Here is a 14528-nt window from a genome sequence, read left to right as displayed (position 1 = left end):
AGTTCAGATGGCATATGCGACTTACGGATGAGTGCTCATCTTTTTCTATATGAATCCAAAATCCCTGTGACGAAATAGTTCTGGCCACTCTAGGTATAGTTTTGATGGCGCTCCATACCAACCACCTTTCTATAGACCGGCACTTAAGGTAGGTCAGAGAAGAGCAAATGATACAGACCTTAGAGAAATAGTACTTACACTGAATGTTTTCATACCCGTCGCATTCTTTCTTACCTTTGTTTCAATTTTTACTAACCTACACTAAAATGTAATAAATGAGTGTCGAACTACCACACAGTCAGCCCAGGTATGGAGTAGTTCATAGTACTCTAGGACTCCGTAGCCCCATCAGCATCCTAACTCCGTATCCACCTCTACCCAAGCCCTGTCCTACCAGTCACTGGTGACCTACCATGTAGGCCCCAGAAACAGAACCAGCCCCAGTTCCATCCTCAGCAGTAGCACTAGCACCATCATCACCATCATCATCACAACCACCCACCAAGCTCAGCGGACAATTCTACTTCCCTTCCGGCTGTCATTATTCTGTGTTCACCGGCCGTCTCCACCCATCTTTGTTACTCTTCCTCCTCTCCTCCCTCCCGTTCCCTTCCTCCTCCTATCTGGATTGGGTATTTCTCTCGCACCTCACAGCTCCATAACTTGTTACTCTTTTTAAAGTAGCAGATAAATTATTTTTCTGTCTTTGTCAAATTCATACCTCGACAGTCACCACTGTTATTCCATTTTTCCCTTCTGGGTCAAGGAAACTTTCTCAGGTTCCCGTCGGTCTGGTCACTGGTTTGGCCTAAGGGCACACATACGTCATAGGCCCGGGTCCTTCCTCACCCTCACCACCTCCCCCGGGGACGGACCAATTCCGTCCAGCCTTACCTCAAATCGATGATCTCTCTACCTCACTAACTACCGTCTATGGTTCAATGATATTATCTACTGCCCATACAGTAGTATTATAGTACTACGGGTTAAAAATAATATTAATAATAATCATCTTATTAAAACAGAACTTTGCTAGGTCTGCCAAGCGCATTCAGTGTGCTCTACTGTGCAGTCCTTCGCTTCCACAGGTCAGTACCTACAGTTGACTCTCTAGTGATCGTGATTATTTTTTATTTTTCCTTTGTCGCTGTGCTTAGGGGCTCTCTTTGCTTGTCCTAATTCTTGATCCTAATTTTCTCCCCCTGCCTCCTGCGAACTGGGGGATCTCCCTCACCACCACCACCACCACCACTACTCTTACCTATGCTGATTATACACTATACACCGCTTTAACCTAACCTTTGAGCACCTGCCTTTCCTACCCTTTTTCCCGCCCACTTTTTCTCCCATCGTCCGTCCCTCCTGTGTCCTCGGGTTATACTTGAACTTTATTTATTTTCTTTCACTCTTTCTTTAGTTTTTATGTAGCTCACGTACAGGTACAGCAGGGCCGTCCGAATTTATCCTATCGCGATATAATTCTTTCATCCGAAGACCCTACTTTACTCTTCCGTCCGCGCGCTTGCCTTACCGTTTGTAACAGCACTACAAGCTTCCAACCGTTTCCTATATCCTGCAAGCGCGGACCTGTCCGTCCGAGAGATGAGTGCCACATTATCTTCCTGTGGAGTCGGATTTGCCCAGGACAACTGAGTATCTGTCCGGCGGTGGAGGGAAGTTTAGTATGGGGGAAGTCCAAAGCATGAGGGCATCTCCGCTTCCATCACCGGCCGAGGCTCCTTCGCCTATTACCGCACCGCATCCTGAACCCTCTTTTTCGGTTTTGAGTCTTGCTCATGGCGAAGATGGCTATGCTGGGGAAGGAATCACGGCGATGGATGGCTTCGCGCACGAATCCCACACTTGCTCGCCGCGAGGGTCGCATGAACAGACTGCAAAAGCAGACGCAGACAGTATATTATCGTCCGCTATAAAAGCTCATGCCAACCAGGAGAAGGCGTCTCACGAGGATAGTCGAACCTCTCAGACCCTCAAGGAACTTCGGAGACAAATGGAAGAATTGCTTGCTTACCAACAATTGCAACAACCGCAAGATTCCAACACGACAGATCACGGGGAGCCGATTTCTATGACCTCTGCGCCGCACAAATCAAGCATGAAACAGCGCCTATCAAACATTTTGCCACCGAAATTCACCCTTTCGTCTACCGGAGCAGTGCCTCCTACTTCCCATTCGGACTCGACCGGATCTGGTGGCACCGTCAAAGCTTTCGATGTAGAGGATGATGCTGCAAAACCTATTGGTCAGACACCCTCGTATCCTTTCCCGAAGATGCATATGCAGGAGACGACGAAACAGCCAGAAAATTATACAACTTCTCCTGGTCACTTCAAGTTGACACTGCCAGCTGAAAAGGTCAAGATTCACATGAGAGCTTCACAGCCTAAAGACGAGCGGAGGTCGGCCACGGTCAAAGCAGCGGTGGTTTCACAAAGCGCATTCCTCCCTTCAGACCACAAACCTGTACCTGACGACCCGTCATACCCCGCCCCGAACCTGTATGATATTACATTGCAACTCAATGCCGATCCTGGGCTTGAGGGTTGGTGGGCAAATGTTGTGGATATCTTGAAAACTCACTACGGCGCAGATCGAGTGTCGCTCGCTGTTCCCGGTGACACGACAGATCTCGAAAACGTTCCTTGGGGCCAGAAGGCGGTTTACAATCCTAATTCGACATGTGACTTGGAGCAGAGCGATGATACAGCACCGGCTCGTAGCTCTTCTCACAATGAACCTGGAGAAAATGCAAAAGTAAAGAAAAAGGAAGCCTCCGGGAATGGCAAGATTGCACCTGCGACTGTACCTTCAACTCTCCCAAGGCGACCGTCACTCCTATCCAGACACTCGTTCGCGGGATTCGGTAAAGATCGAGCGATCTCCACTGGACATGAGTCAAGTAGTAGACTTCAGTTTGTTCAAACACCAATGGAAGCCGCAGCTCTGGATAACAGACATCCGCGCCGAACTGAGATGCTGGCTGTCGCCGAACATGAATCTGTTTCTGAGCGAGGAAACGTCGCGACAGATGTGCATTCTTGCGACCCCTTGAATCCTGCTCGATGTAATTATCGTCAGGCTGTTTTCCCTATACCTAGGCCTTTGGAGGTGGAAGCCGATCCTCTCATCAAGCGAACAGGAGTTGTGAAACTTTTTGGGCGCACCAAGCCTGTTGTGCTCACACGAGAGTACTCACAAAACCCAGCTGCTGCATCCAAAGCGCCTCATGATCATGATCCTCAAACTCCGGAAGACCGGGTCCAAGTTACTCCTACAGCAGGACCTCCTTGGCACTCCCAGTCCAAATTGCACTATGCCCGCGGCAACTCAGCTTCCAACGTCAGTGGTTCCGATCCTCATTCGCAAACTATTCCGTCGATGCCAGTATACGACGAATACGAACAAGTTCCACCGTCCCCTTGGTCACAATCCCCAGCGCCTTCTCCTGCACCCCGCACGCACGCAGATCAAAACCCTTTCTTCACCAGCCACACCGTCGACGAAAGCGCATTTGCACAGCACCCTCCCCCACATGACTACTCAAATACAGAACCCTTAGAAGCAATAGGGGTGGACCTGGCCAAATCGGTGGTTCATATCCCGCTTCTGCATGCGGGACGCTCCAAGGAGGGTTCGCCGTCTACTCTGAGGTTCCCCATTGCAATCATCTCTATATTGTCACCAATCATACCCTATCCTTCAAATCTTAGGCAGTCATTGGCGGATCTTATGCCCCACCTCACAACTTCTTTCGGTCTCGCTCAACAGTATAGCCAACTTGAGCGGCAACTTACTTCACGCATGCACATTCCTCGCTATGGTCATATCCTCGGTCTAGGTGGAACATTTTCTGATGAAAGCAGTGAGCTGGAGCTCGTTGCTGGACTCAGTGGACACGTCAATTACGCATTTGCAGATGACGTCTCTCTATCCGCCCGCGCTAGCCTTTCCAGTCCCGGAGAAGCATCAAACTCGATAAAATTCAGCCCTTCAATATCTAATCTCGGAACACCGGCATTCGAACTTACTTCCGGGGCTCTCAATTCCGGCGAGTCTCCCGGGCCTGCCGCAAGAGGTAACTGTGAGGCGGTGGATAGTTATTTCAACGTTCACCCGTCCAAGAGCTTACGAGTTGCTATCAATCAACACCGGAACAAAGTCTCCAAATCGAAGAAATTGGCTGCATCTACGCCCACTTCCCCTGGCAGGATATGGGATAACCGCTCTGTAGATGAAGAGTCGTCAGCGCAGGACCCCAACATCGTGATAGCCTCCCCAATACAGGATTCTAAAGTACCACCCGTGATATCGCCAACGCAGGGATCCAACCGGCACTCTTCCACGAACTCTATCTATTCGCAGTTGCAAAGGGAGATTCCGCGGCCCTTTTCTGATACAGTAGCACAACTCATGCTGAATTCAGTCCCTCTTCACCTCTTCCTTGCTAAGCCTCAAAGCGGAGAGGTCATTTGGACTAATTCCAAGTTCGATGCCTACAGGAGAAGTCAGCCCCAAGAACAGAAGTCGAGGGATCCTTGGCAAAATATTCATCCTGATGAGCGTGATCACATCTCGCGAGAATGGGCAAACGCTCTACGAACTGGCTCACAGTTCACAGAACGTGTGCGCGTCAAGAGATTCAACGATGATTCTGCGTACCGCTGGTTTATATTCCGAGCCAATCCCCTGTTGTCGTCTACTGGGGAAGTGCTGTATTGGATTGGATCTTTCCTTGACATACACGAGCAGCATGTTGCAGAACTGAAAGCTGCACAAGAGCGGCAAAGGTTCGCGATCGATGCTAAGTATCGAGCGTTCTCGAACTCCATCCCGCAAGTCGTGTTCGAGGCAACTGAACATCGGGGCCTTATTTTTGTGAATGAGCAATGGCATCTGTATACGGGGCAGAAACTTGAAGAGGCTCTTGACTTCGGCTTCGCAAAACATGTGCATCCCGACGATTTGGAGAAATGCGGCTCGCTCTCCGTTTACATTGCAGATTTACAGAATAAAACGACCGCCGACTCTACGGGGAAGGACGGTTGTACTGGGACAGAGAAAGCAGGAACTCCGGGGCGACAGTTCAGCCAAGGCGTTACGCCTGCATTAGCTGAACTCGTCAGGCTTGGGATCGCTTCCGTCCAGAAGGACGAGAATGGGCGAGTGTTCTATTCGACAGAGATTCGCATTCGTTCCAAAGGTGGCGACTACAGGTGGCATCTTGTACGCTTAGTTCGAGTTGAGACCAGCAGTTTTGGCAGCGGGGAAGCCTCGTGGTATGGCACTTGCACCGATATCAACGACCGCAAAAATCTGGAGAGGGAACTCAATAAAGCGATGCAACAACTGAACAACCAGATGGAGTCGAAAACGAAATTTTTCAGCAATATGTCACATGAAATCCGAACTCCGCTTAATGGAATTCTTGGCACCATTCCATTCATTCTTGATACGCAGCTCGATACTGACCAGAGGCGCATGCTCGATACCATTCAAAATAGTTCAACCAACTTGCGCGAGCTGGTGGACAATATCCTCGATGTCTCTCGGGTTGAGGCTGGAAAGATGTCCTTGGTCAACTCCTGGTTCCATGTCCGGTCTGTGGTTGAGGATGTAATAGATACCATTTCTTCTAGAGCTCTCGACAAGGGACTCGAGCTCAATTACTTGATGGATGTGAATGTGCCACCTATGGTAATTGGCGATAGGTTCCGCATTCGTCAGGTCCTCATCAATCTCGTTGGCAACGCGGTGAAGTTTACCACTCAAGGAGAGGTCCACATCAACTGCGGCATCTATCGGGATGCTTCGGTGCCTTTGAAGGAGACCGAGTTGTTATTGAATTTTGATGTTGTTGACACCGGGAAGGGATTCAGCGCCAGGGACGCCGAGCGCTTGATGCAACGGTTCAGTCAACTTGGAGAAAATGCCTCGCAGCAAAACGCAGGCAGCGGACTGGGGCTGTTTTTATCCAAGCAGCTGGTCGAAATGCACGGGGGCCGGTTAACTCCCAGCAGCAAGGAGGGACAGGGTGCTACGTTCTCGTTCTTTGTTAAGGTCGATGCTCCGCCTCCTCCTTCACCGGATGACCCTCGTCTAGTTCGACAGTCCTCGAGCACGTCCGATCTCGGAACGCAGTCAAAACCCGAGCCACTGCAGAGAATGCTCTTCGCGAGAGAATCTGCTGATTCTAGATCAGATCTAGCTGATCTGTCTCCCGCCCTCGAATCACCCCTCTCTCAGCCTTCCAGTAGCGTCGACCCCTCCGCGCGTGCTACGTTCAACAACTTTTCCGAACACTCGTCAATGTCGTCGGCTATGCCGACCCCAGACATCCATGGTACAGAGCCACTTCCAAAAATTGAATGTTCCAGGCATCCCGTTCAGTCAGATAGCACCGAAAACCGAGGGATAGCACCGACTTCCTCCAGCCAGGATGCTTCGCGCTCCCTGTATCGGCCCTCTGAATCCGGGCTGGAACCCCTTGCTAGGAGATCCCAGGCCTTCGAGACCCCTCAGAGCCTCTACTCCATCGTCATCTTGTGCCCATTCGACTACGCCCACAAAGCTATTAAACAGCACATCGAGCAAGTCGTCCCTCATGATATTCCATTCTCGATCGCATCCATGCCTGATGTGGAAGACTGGAGGGACTCAATGAGTGACGGCGCCACACCTCAGCCGACTCACTTGGTCCTTAACCTACCAAGCGTTGAAGAAGTGTTGGATATGATCTCGTATGTCGCGGAGTGTGATCAGGCCACTGCTCCCGCGCTTGTCATCATTTGCGACCTCGTTCAGAAACGTCAGATCAATTCGAGTTTGAAAGATTTGTCTTCAAGCGGAAAGCGCGTCTTCACCGTTCCTAAACCGGTCAAGCCATCAGCGTTCTCGGCTATTTTTGACCCCGACAACCAGCGCGATCTGAGCAAAGATAGGAATCAAGACATGGCCCGAGAGATAAACAATAATTTCAAGACCATGTCGAAGATGGTGAAGGAGGTCATCGGAAATAAAGGCTATCGAATATTGCTGGTTGAGGATGATGAAACGAATCGCATGGTATGTTGCCACGCATGGCTTGCCTCTTTCTCATCTACAAAATGGCTGACAAGCTTCTAGGTCATGCTGAAGTATCTTGATAAGATCAAGGTCATGGCGGAGACTGCAACAAACGGGCAAGAATGCACAGAGCTAGTGTTCTCAAAGGAACCAGGCTACTATTCTCTGATCATTGTAAGTAGAAAGATCCATTGACTCGCCTATCATATGATCCCACAACTGACACGTTACTTGCCAGTGTGATATCCAAATGCCGGTCAAAAATGGTTACGAAACGTGTCGTGAGATTCGCAGATGGGAAATGAAGAATCACTATCCCCAGATTCCTATTATGGCTCTCTCCGCCAATGCGATGACCGATCAAATTGAGAATGCTGCACGTGCTGGTTTCAATGATTATGTGACGAAACCTATCAAACACAACGAACTTGGAAAAATGATGATGGGACTTCTCGCTCCTGATCGCCCTTTGCTTCTTCGTGATCGTCTGAAACCTGATCACGACGGTCATCTGTCTGATGCATCGCACTCTCAGTGAGCAGCTTTCGTCCGGTGTTCATGACATGTCTCGACCTGCTCAGACGTGCTGGTTTTCAGCCGTACTACGATTCTAAGTTTTCAATCTTCTTGTAATGGGGTGCTATTGCCCGTACGACTTTGGGTTTAGTTGCTTTCTACATATCATTTTGGTCTGGGTTGAGGGTATGCACTGGCAAGAAAGCCATCGGTCGGAAAGGCGCCTTGGAGAATTTGTTTTCAAATATTTCATTCGTGTCCCATCTCCTATCCCGGCAACTCTGGATTCCATTTTGCATTTGCATTCGGCTGCGAGTCCAATTTGATACCTTTTCAGCATCATGGTGACGAAGGATCAGGCTCATTGTTCTTGGGACCATTTGAGCTTGTGCATGGCGTCAATTCTCGGATCTGTACTGGCGAAAATTCTACTGTTTAGGTTGCTCAGCCTTCATTTGCACGATTTGCTTTTAGATACCACTTTACAAGCGCTTTTGTTTTGCCTTCAGAGACTCATTGTACGTGCAAATGGTCGAGAATTGAAATTCCTTCACTCTTGTTCTATTACTACTTTTGAATAGACAAATTCATATAGTGATATACCAAATTGGCTACTTCTCTTCTCACCTCTCCCTTTTCTCATTTCCTTAAAGAAGCCATAGGATTTAGTAGTACGGCCTATCAGCGGGTAACTAGACATTCGTCACTCGAAGAGAACGCGCGCCAGGTGTATACACTACCTAAATCTAATCTGTTACAGAATTTTCAGTTAATAGAGATGCTTTTTCCCTTTCCCTTGAAACTAGGATTTGATGGCAGGCAGATCCCTACAACAGGATGGCCTCAGGGCCTCACTTTGTAACTCCCGCTGTCGTAAACTAGTCCAACCCAAAACTCTCATGCCGGCTTTACTGCGTCTCCCATGCAACGCGTGCTCATCCTGTGGTACCAGACAATGTTCAATTGTCAGATGGACAGAACAGTCCATTCCATCCTGCCTTTCGGATTTAGAGTTCGGATCCGACGAATGAGGTAAATGCAGACTGCTTCGGTTTCATTTTCGCATCCCAGTGAGAGGTCCTCGAACCGAAGACTCAGTCCGGATCCGCGGATCTGTTAGTACCCCTCCCCCGATCTCACCATGTGGCCAAAGCAGGGGGCAGAGAAAAAGCTCCTGTTGATGAAGTTGACGATGTCTGTGTAACTACTAGTTCAGGTGACGCGCAGAGGAAGTGGGTGTTGCCTAGAAGCCGGAGGCGTGTAATCGGGATCTGAAGTCGGCAGGGCACGCAAGGATGTTGTCATGGTGCTTCCTTGTGTGCGTTCCGTTCTGCCTCCTTTGCTTCTTCAGGATCTACCGGTGCCCTGCGGATGCAGACCTGGAATCTTCGGACTGTTTGACTGATACCTTGTCTTGTCAGCTGCGTTCAGAATGCCGTTTGTCCTACCAGTTCTGTATACGATTCCAAACCGATGTACCAATAGTATGGCTGAAACTTGTGGTTACTGATCACCCGTAGCTCACAGAAGGTTAGAACTGCAGGCGTGCACCTGTTGGTCATTCAGCCGATCCTGGTCAGACGGCCATATTGAAAGTTCTGTTCCATTCTTTATCGTAGATTGCAGAGGGTTGCAATGAGGTCTTTGCGGCTGAGAGTCTGCACTATCGTGAGTGAACAAGCGCCCAAAACGGCAATATCCATGTTCTTGATAGCCAGTCCAGAGACGGAGCCCTGGTTGGCCTGGAACAGTCGTTGTTGATCTCACATAAAGAAACTTGGCCACGGTCGAGTGTACTTCCAGAAACGACAAGAGGAACAGGTATTAGCTTTGGTTTGTGTTTATTCATGACACCTAGCGTGATGGAAGCCAATTGGCTGGAGCTGTATCAAGTCTTGCTTGTGGCGGTGAGAAAGCAAAGGCACAATAGGCGAGTTCGACCCAACCCCACATTCATCACCTTCCAAGCTGCATATTGGGCGAGTAAATCTATGATCGTTGAGGGGAACTGAGGTTGCTTCACAGGGTACAAGAACCCGTCTTGCTGGAGAAGAATCACCCTTCTTGCATGCTCTAGCCCGTAAGAACAGGCAGCCTCCATCTAAGGACACAGACCCTCCGCGAGGATATTGGCCAATGCGAACGCAGTCCGTGAAATAATTATTACTTTCCCAGGTTGACAGGAAACGATCCCATGGCCGCGACAGACCGACAGCCCAGGTAAAGCTAGATGCGTCGAGTTGAGTGGAAATGGCCCGTCAGAGCCAACAAAAGTGCGGCCGGCCTCAGGAACGTTGACGCGCTTCTTTGAAGTGCCGTCACCAGCGTCTGGGATAAAGGAAAGGAGAGCCAGGAGGAAATGGACAGAGGAAAAAGCGAGAAAACAGCTGGCACTAGGTACTGCGAATCAGGAAAGTGTCATGTATTGGGCCTCATCTGTGCACCTGCAATCCGGTAGGCCAAATAGTCGACTACCTAAGCAAACACCTAAGCAAACAAGATTGTTAGTGCCTCAGCCTGGGGCTGCCTTCATTTTTCAGGCATACACTTGCTATCGTTTAGTCAAAGACATGAGGCATCAGGCATTTGCAGTAAGGCACCAAAACTTGTAGAGCTATGGCGATGGCCACATTACTATCAGAGCGAATGATGGCCCGACTTCATTAGGTGTTGATCCTGGGTGGCTTCGCTGTCCCCTCGTCCAAGCCAATGGTCCAGTCCAACATGGGAGCCATGCAATCAATTCGTTTGGTGCGCCAAGTCACTCCATGTTGCCATGTCAGCCGCGAAGATACTCTTGAAGTGGTATTGAGACGTCTTGTATTGTATAAGAATCATGGTTGCTATTCGATAGACCTTTACCTTTGTGGATCTTCGAGAGCGTTCGATCGGATGGGTCATCTCATTCTGCTGCTGTCTTCGATCTGCATGTACTTTAATAAGTATTGTTCCTCCAGATCCACTTTTTTTAATATGCAGTCACCGTTGGTGGCGTTTAGGGCGCTTGTCACTGCCTGTATCCTTCTCCCTTCAATGATGTGATGCTCTCTCCACAGGTAATGATGGCAGAGAGCGGCGGATAGACGGATCGCTGGACCATCACAGGCTCCAGCTTTTCCAATAATTCTCCAGGCCCTTCTTCATAGAACTAGAGAGCAGATGGATCAAACTTTGTTGGTTGGACGATCTTTTGATGGAAAACCTCCGCAGTAGAGGCCACCCTTAGTCCCGGTTTGGAAGCGAGGCAAGGCACCTTGGTGTTCGATAAGGCATCCCTGACAAATTATTCCGCGAGTATTGTCGGCTTTTTGTCAATTCATGCACTGATGTCCAACGCTTATTGCCATTATTTTCTTTTCGAAGATTCCTGTTTCCCCGTCAGCCGGTTATCGCTTTTATTCTCAAGTTAAAAGAGGATGACATATGACATTAACTGAGCGGCAAGGCCGGCACCATATAAAGAATGGAGACAACCAAAAAAAACTCCCAAGCAAAAATTAGCTGAGCCGGAGCGTCTCCAAGCACATTGGGATTTCTTTCCACGCATATACAAACACACCACTCCTTCATGAACGGCAACATTGTATCATTCGAATGGGCAATATTTTTCCCTAGATTGTCAATGACTGCCACTCGAAATCGAATGAGCAGCAAATATGGCAAACCCGGTGGCAGCATCAGGTTGAATATTTCGTTTCTGCTGGTTCTCACAGTCTCGTAGTCATGCAACCCTCGCCATATTAGGGTCTCGTCACTCGACATCCATGTCGTTCTTTCGGCCACCCAGCCTCCTGATTTTGGTGCAATGTAAAATTTCACTGATCCAGGCAATGGAAAACGGACACAGCTAGTGTGTTTTCCTCAAAAGCAAAAAGAAGAACGAGTATGGAGTGGGAATTTGGAGCTTTGGTAGGGAGATGAAGGGGTTGAAAAAGGTAGGAGGAAACTAGTCGGAGCTTCCACTCAGATCACGGAAGTTGGCATCTTTATAACCTCAAGTCACACATTACTCTGGCCTGCACTCCCGCTGCCTCCAATGCAGCCGAAGACACACAGTGGAAAATTGATTATCATAGAATTTGAATGCCCGATTGTATTGTTGCCACAGACAAGTGGGAGGTGATCCGTATGGGGTATTAAGAAGGCTGGGCCAGTCTCCGTGTATCGGAATCTCCTCTCTTGAGTTTCGTCTTTCCACCCTAAGCGGGGTCGTCTCGGGAACAGGAGCGAATTGGCGGCCAGAGATTGAGTAACAGGCGGAATTGGGAGGTTAGGATTGGGGGAAGAAGAAGAGTTGGAAGGTCGAAGGTTGAGGGGGACAAGGAGAAGAGATTCCAGAAAGGGACAAATGCCTAAAATCTCCAATCCGCCATCACATCATCCTCGACGTCTCCCCACCCCCCTTTTCCCCTTCTCCATGGGCAATGGGCTTCCTCAATAGGTCTTCCACCGGATGGATGACCTTCCGTCGAGGGCTATAAATACCCTCATCTTTTCTTTCATCATGAATCTTCCTCCTTCTTCCCTTTCCATTCCTTCATCCCAGGTCCTGTTCTTCAAGCCTGACTTGACCATACTCCTCCCTGATCTTACTCATATCACATCTCTACACCTTTGAGCAAGCAAAGTTCTCCTTGTGCATCAAGTATCCTTTGTACTCGCCTTCGTGGTCCACTCCTCGCTATTCTGCCTTGCACAACCTCCAATCTATCCTTTCTTGTTGAGAGACCCATCATATCAGAATGGCTACCCAGCGTTACCAGCATGCTGCTCTCCCTATCAATGTGCCATCAAAAGCACCGGCTCCGGCCAGCCTCTTTCCAATCAGTCGGATCTCTGGATCGCCCCCAGACATTTCTGACACTAGCACCACCACGGGAAGCCGTGTCTCTGGTTTCAGTTACGGCAGCGGTGCTCTCAGCGGCGACTATGAGTCAAGCTCGGCGTCTTACTCAGGTATTGACGTCGTGGAAGTTCTGAGTGACCGTATGCAGGATGTTTTCGACCCGACCCCATTGGATCGAGGACTTGCAAAGCAAGCGCAAACGTGAGTATAACCCAACAGAAAACTCAGTCGCGTGTCATATTTGCACGGCCGGTGCTGATGTCGTTTATAAAACAGATCCGGCCAGCTCAACGCAAAGCAGCGAGAGCTTCTCGAATTACAAGCCCTCGCTCAGCGCCGTCTCAAGGGCGTCCGCGCAAACTTTTCAGAAGGAATCAAAATTGCTCGAGAGACCAAGAGTGATCTTGAGTGGACTCAAAAACGTGTGAAGTAAGTCTTCAGCCATTTTCTCCCTGTGACTCTTCCATGTGTTATGATCGTCGTCGATTTCCGCTCCGCCGAAGCGGATTTCGATTCCCGCCGCGCTCCGCCATTGTGCATATTCTTGGCACACGCTACATGGCCAGCAGCAAGGCGCAATTGCGGAGGTCAGTGTCTATGGTGATTTGTAGAGGATGCTGACAGAAATGGCGCTTCTAGTGCATTGAAATACAAGGCGGAGAAGGCATATCCCGATGAGTACCGACGAGCAGCGAAGAAATACACCTTCAACGATGACAACTAGCGGTCTGTACGGCGGCCAATGCGCTTGCATAACTCGATTTTTGACGACAGTGACGACATTAAGTTCAAAATTGGACGACTGGGTAGGAATGGGATCGGCGTGATTGCTTTCTGTTTTCAGATCTGGGAAATTGGTTGTCAATTCGCGTTATGGGAGGTATATATTCTTGTGGGCTTGGCCACTCTGTTGTATAATCAAGGTTTACCATATGAACGAACTCGTCATTTTGCGCTGACAGTTTCGTCTGCCCTTGATACCTTGAACCGCCGGTGGATGCTGGAGATTTCTGACAACACCGCAGTGACTGGAAATGCTCGAGCACCGACTTAACGAATAATCGAAATCACATAGCCCATAGAAGATGACGGAAACAAGCTTCAGCCCCTTGTCCTCGGGGAGGACAGATCGCACCGGAAAGAATGGACAGGCTTGACCATCCGGCTGTTTCAAACCTCAGAGAGTTGTCGCGCCCTAGTCCACATTCCGAACGCCCTGCCGTCCGAATATTCAGAGAATGGCAGAAGACACGATTACCAAGAATCGCACAGTCACAAAAGTCTCCTTCCTGGCATTCCGCATGGTTCAATGTCATAAGATGCACAGGAGCGAACGACCCCCTCTATTCCGCCGCCTCCACTTTCACTTCCGCCAGCGGACGTCTTCGCACCGCCTTTTCTCCGCTCCGCCCTCCTTTTTAGGATCGTTCTCCTTGCCGCTTTTGCGGGAAGGACGAGCCCGAGGACAAGGTGCAGCCCTAAGACGCACTAGGACACTTTGGGCATCAAATTACACCCCGGAGCGGATCAGACGCGTAGAGACAGTAATCATTGATTCGCTCGTTGGTTGCAGGCAGCGATTGGTGCCCGATGAAGTTGTAGAGCTCGTTCAAGACACCCGTAGCCAAGTTCGCACTCTGCCTAGGGTGTAGATGCGAAACGCGCGGTTTTCCCTCATCTAGAAGCGTAGTCCCGGGCTTCCTGTACGCGCCAGTCGCGAAGGACATGCTATGTAAAGAAGCATGGTTAGATCTCCGGGCGTGTCACTTGACCTGGAGTGAACTTGTGAGGTGATTACCTCTGGACATTCAAAGAGAATGATGAGAACGCTAGGCAAAGAGGGAATGAGAGCCTAAATAAGGTTTGCTATCGATCGTCAACTAGATTAGTTAAGAGTGATGCGACTAGTCGATATAAAGTGGATGTGATAATGTGATTACCCCTGAATCAAGACAACCTGAAACCTGGAAGGCCCCTATGGCTATTGCGACATAGTCACGGAACGTGAAGATTCCTGAAAGTATTGTTGAACGCGATGTGCCAGGATTGAATAATTAATTATATCATCTACTGTGCTCGCAA

The 14528-nt window shown here is 49.4% G+C and overlaps 2 protein-coding genes across 2 annotated transcripts; both read left to right on the top strand.

Moving 5' to 3' along the window:
* Window positions 1-519: 519 nt before the first annotated feature.
* pkhB (putative sensor histidine kinase/response regulator) lies at window positions 520-8226 on the top strand. The gene is made up of 4 exons (XM_749275.2): window positions 520-1088; window positions 1449-7084; window positions 7145-7258; window positions 7323-8226. The coding sequence occupies exons 2-4, from the start codon at window positions 1685-1687 to the stop codon at window positions 7620-7622; spliced, it is 5814 nt and encodes a 1937-aa protein (XP_754368.1). The 5' UTR covers window positions 520-1088; window positions 1449-1684; the 3' UTR covers window positions 7623-8226.
* Window positions 8227-8249: 23 nt separating this feature from the next.
* On the top strand, window positions 8250-14475 carry AFUA_3G12520 (KxDL motif-containing protein). Its single transcript, XM_749276.2, has 3 exons — window positions 8250-12647; window positions 12723-12875; window positions 13086-14475. The coding sequence occupies exons 1-3, from the start codon at window positions 12343-12345 to the stop codon at window positions 13168-13170; spliced, it is 543 nt and encodes a 180-aa protein (XP_754369.2). The 5' UTR covers window positions 8250-12342; the 3' UTR covers window positions 13171-14475.
* The last annotated feature ends 53 nt before the right edge of the window (window positions 14476-14528 follow it).

Source organism: Aspergillus fumigatus, chromosome 3 (genome assembly GCF_000002655.1).
Source record: "Aspergillus fumigatus Af293 chromosome 3, whole genome shotgun sequence".
Taxonomy (NCBI): Eukaryota; Fungi; Ascomycota; class Eurotiomycetes; order Eurotiales; family Aspergillaceae; genus Aspergillus; species Aspergillus fumigatus.
This window is presented reverse-complemented; position numbering and strand designations above follow the sequence as displayed.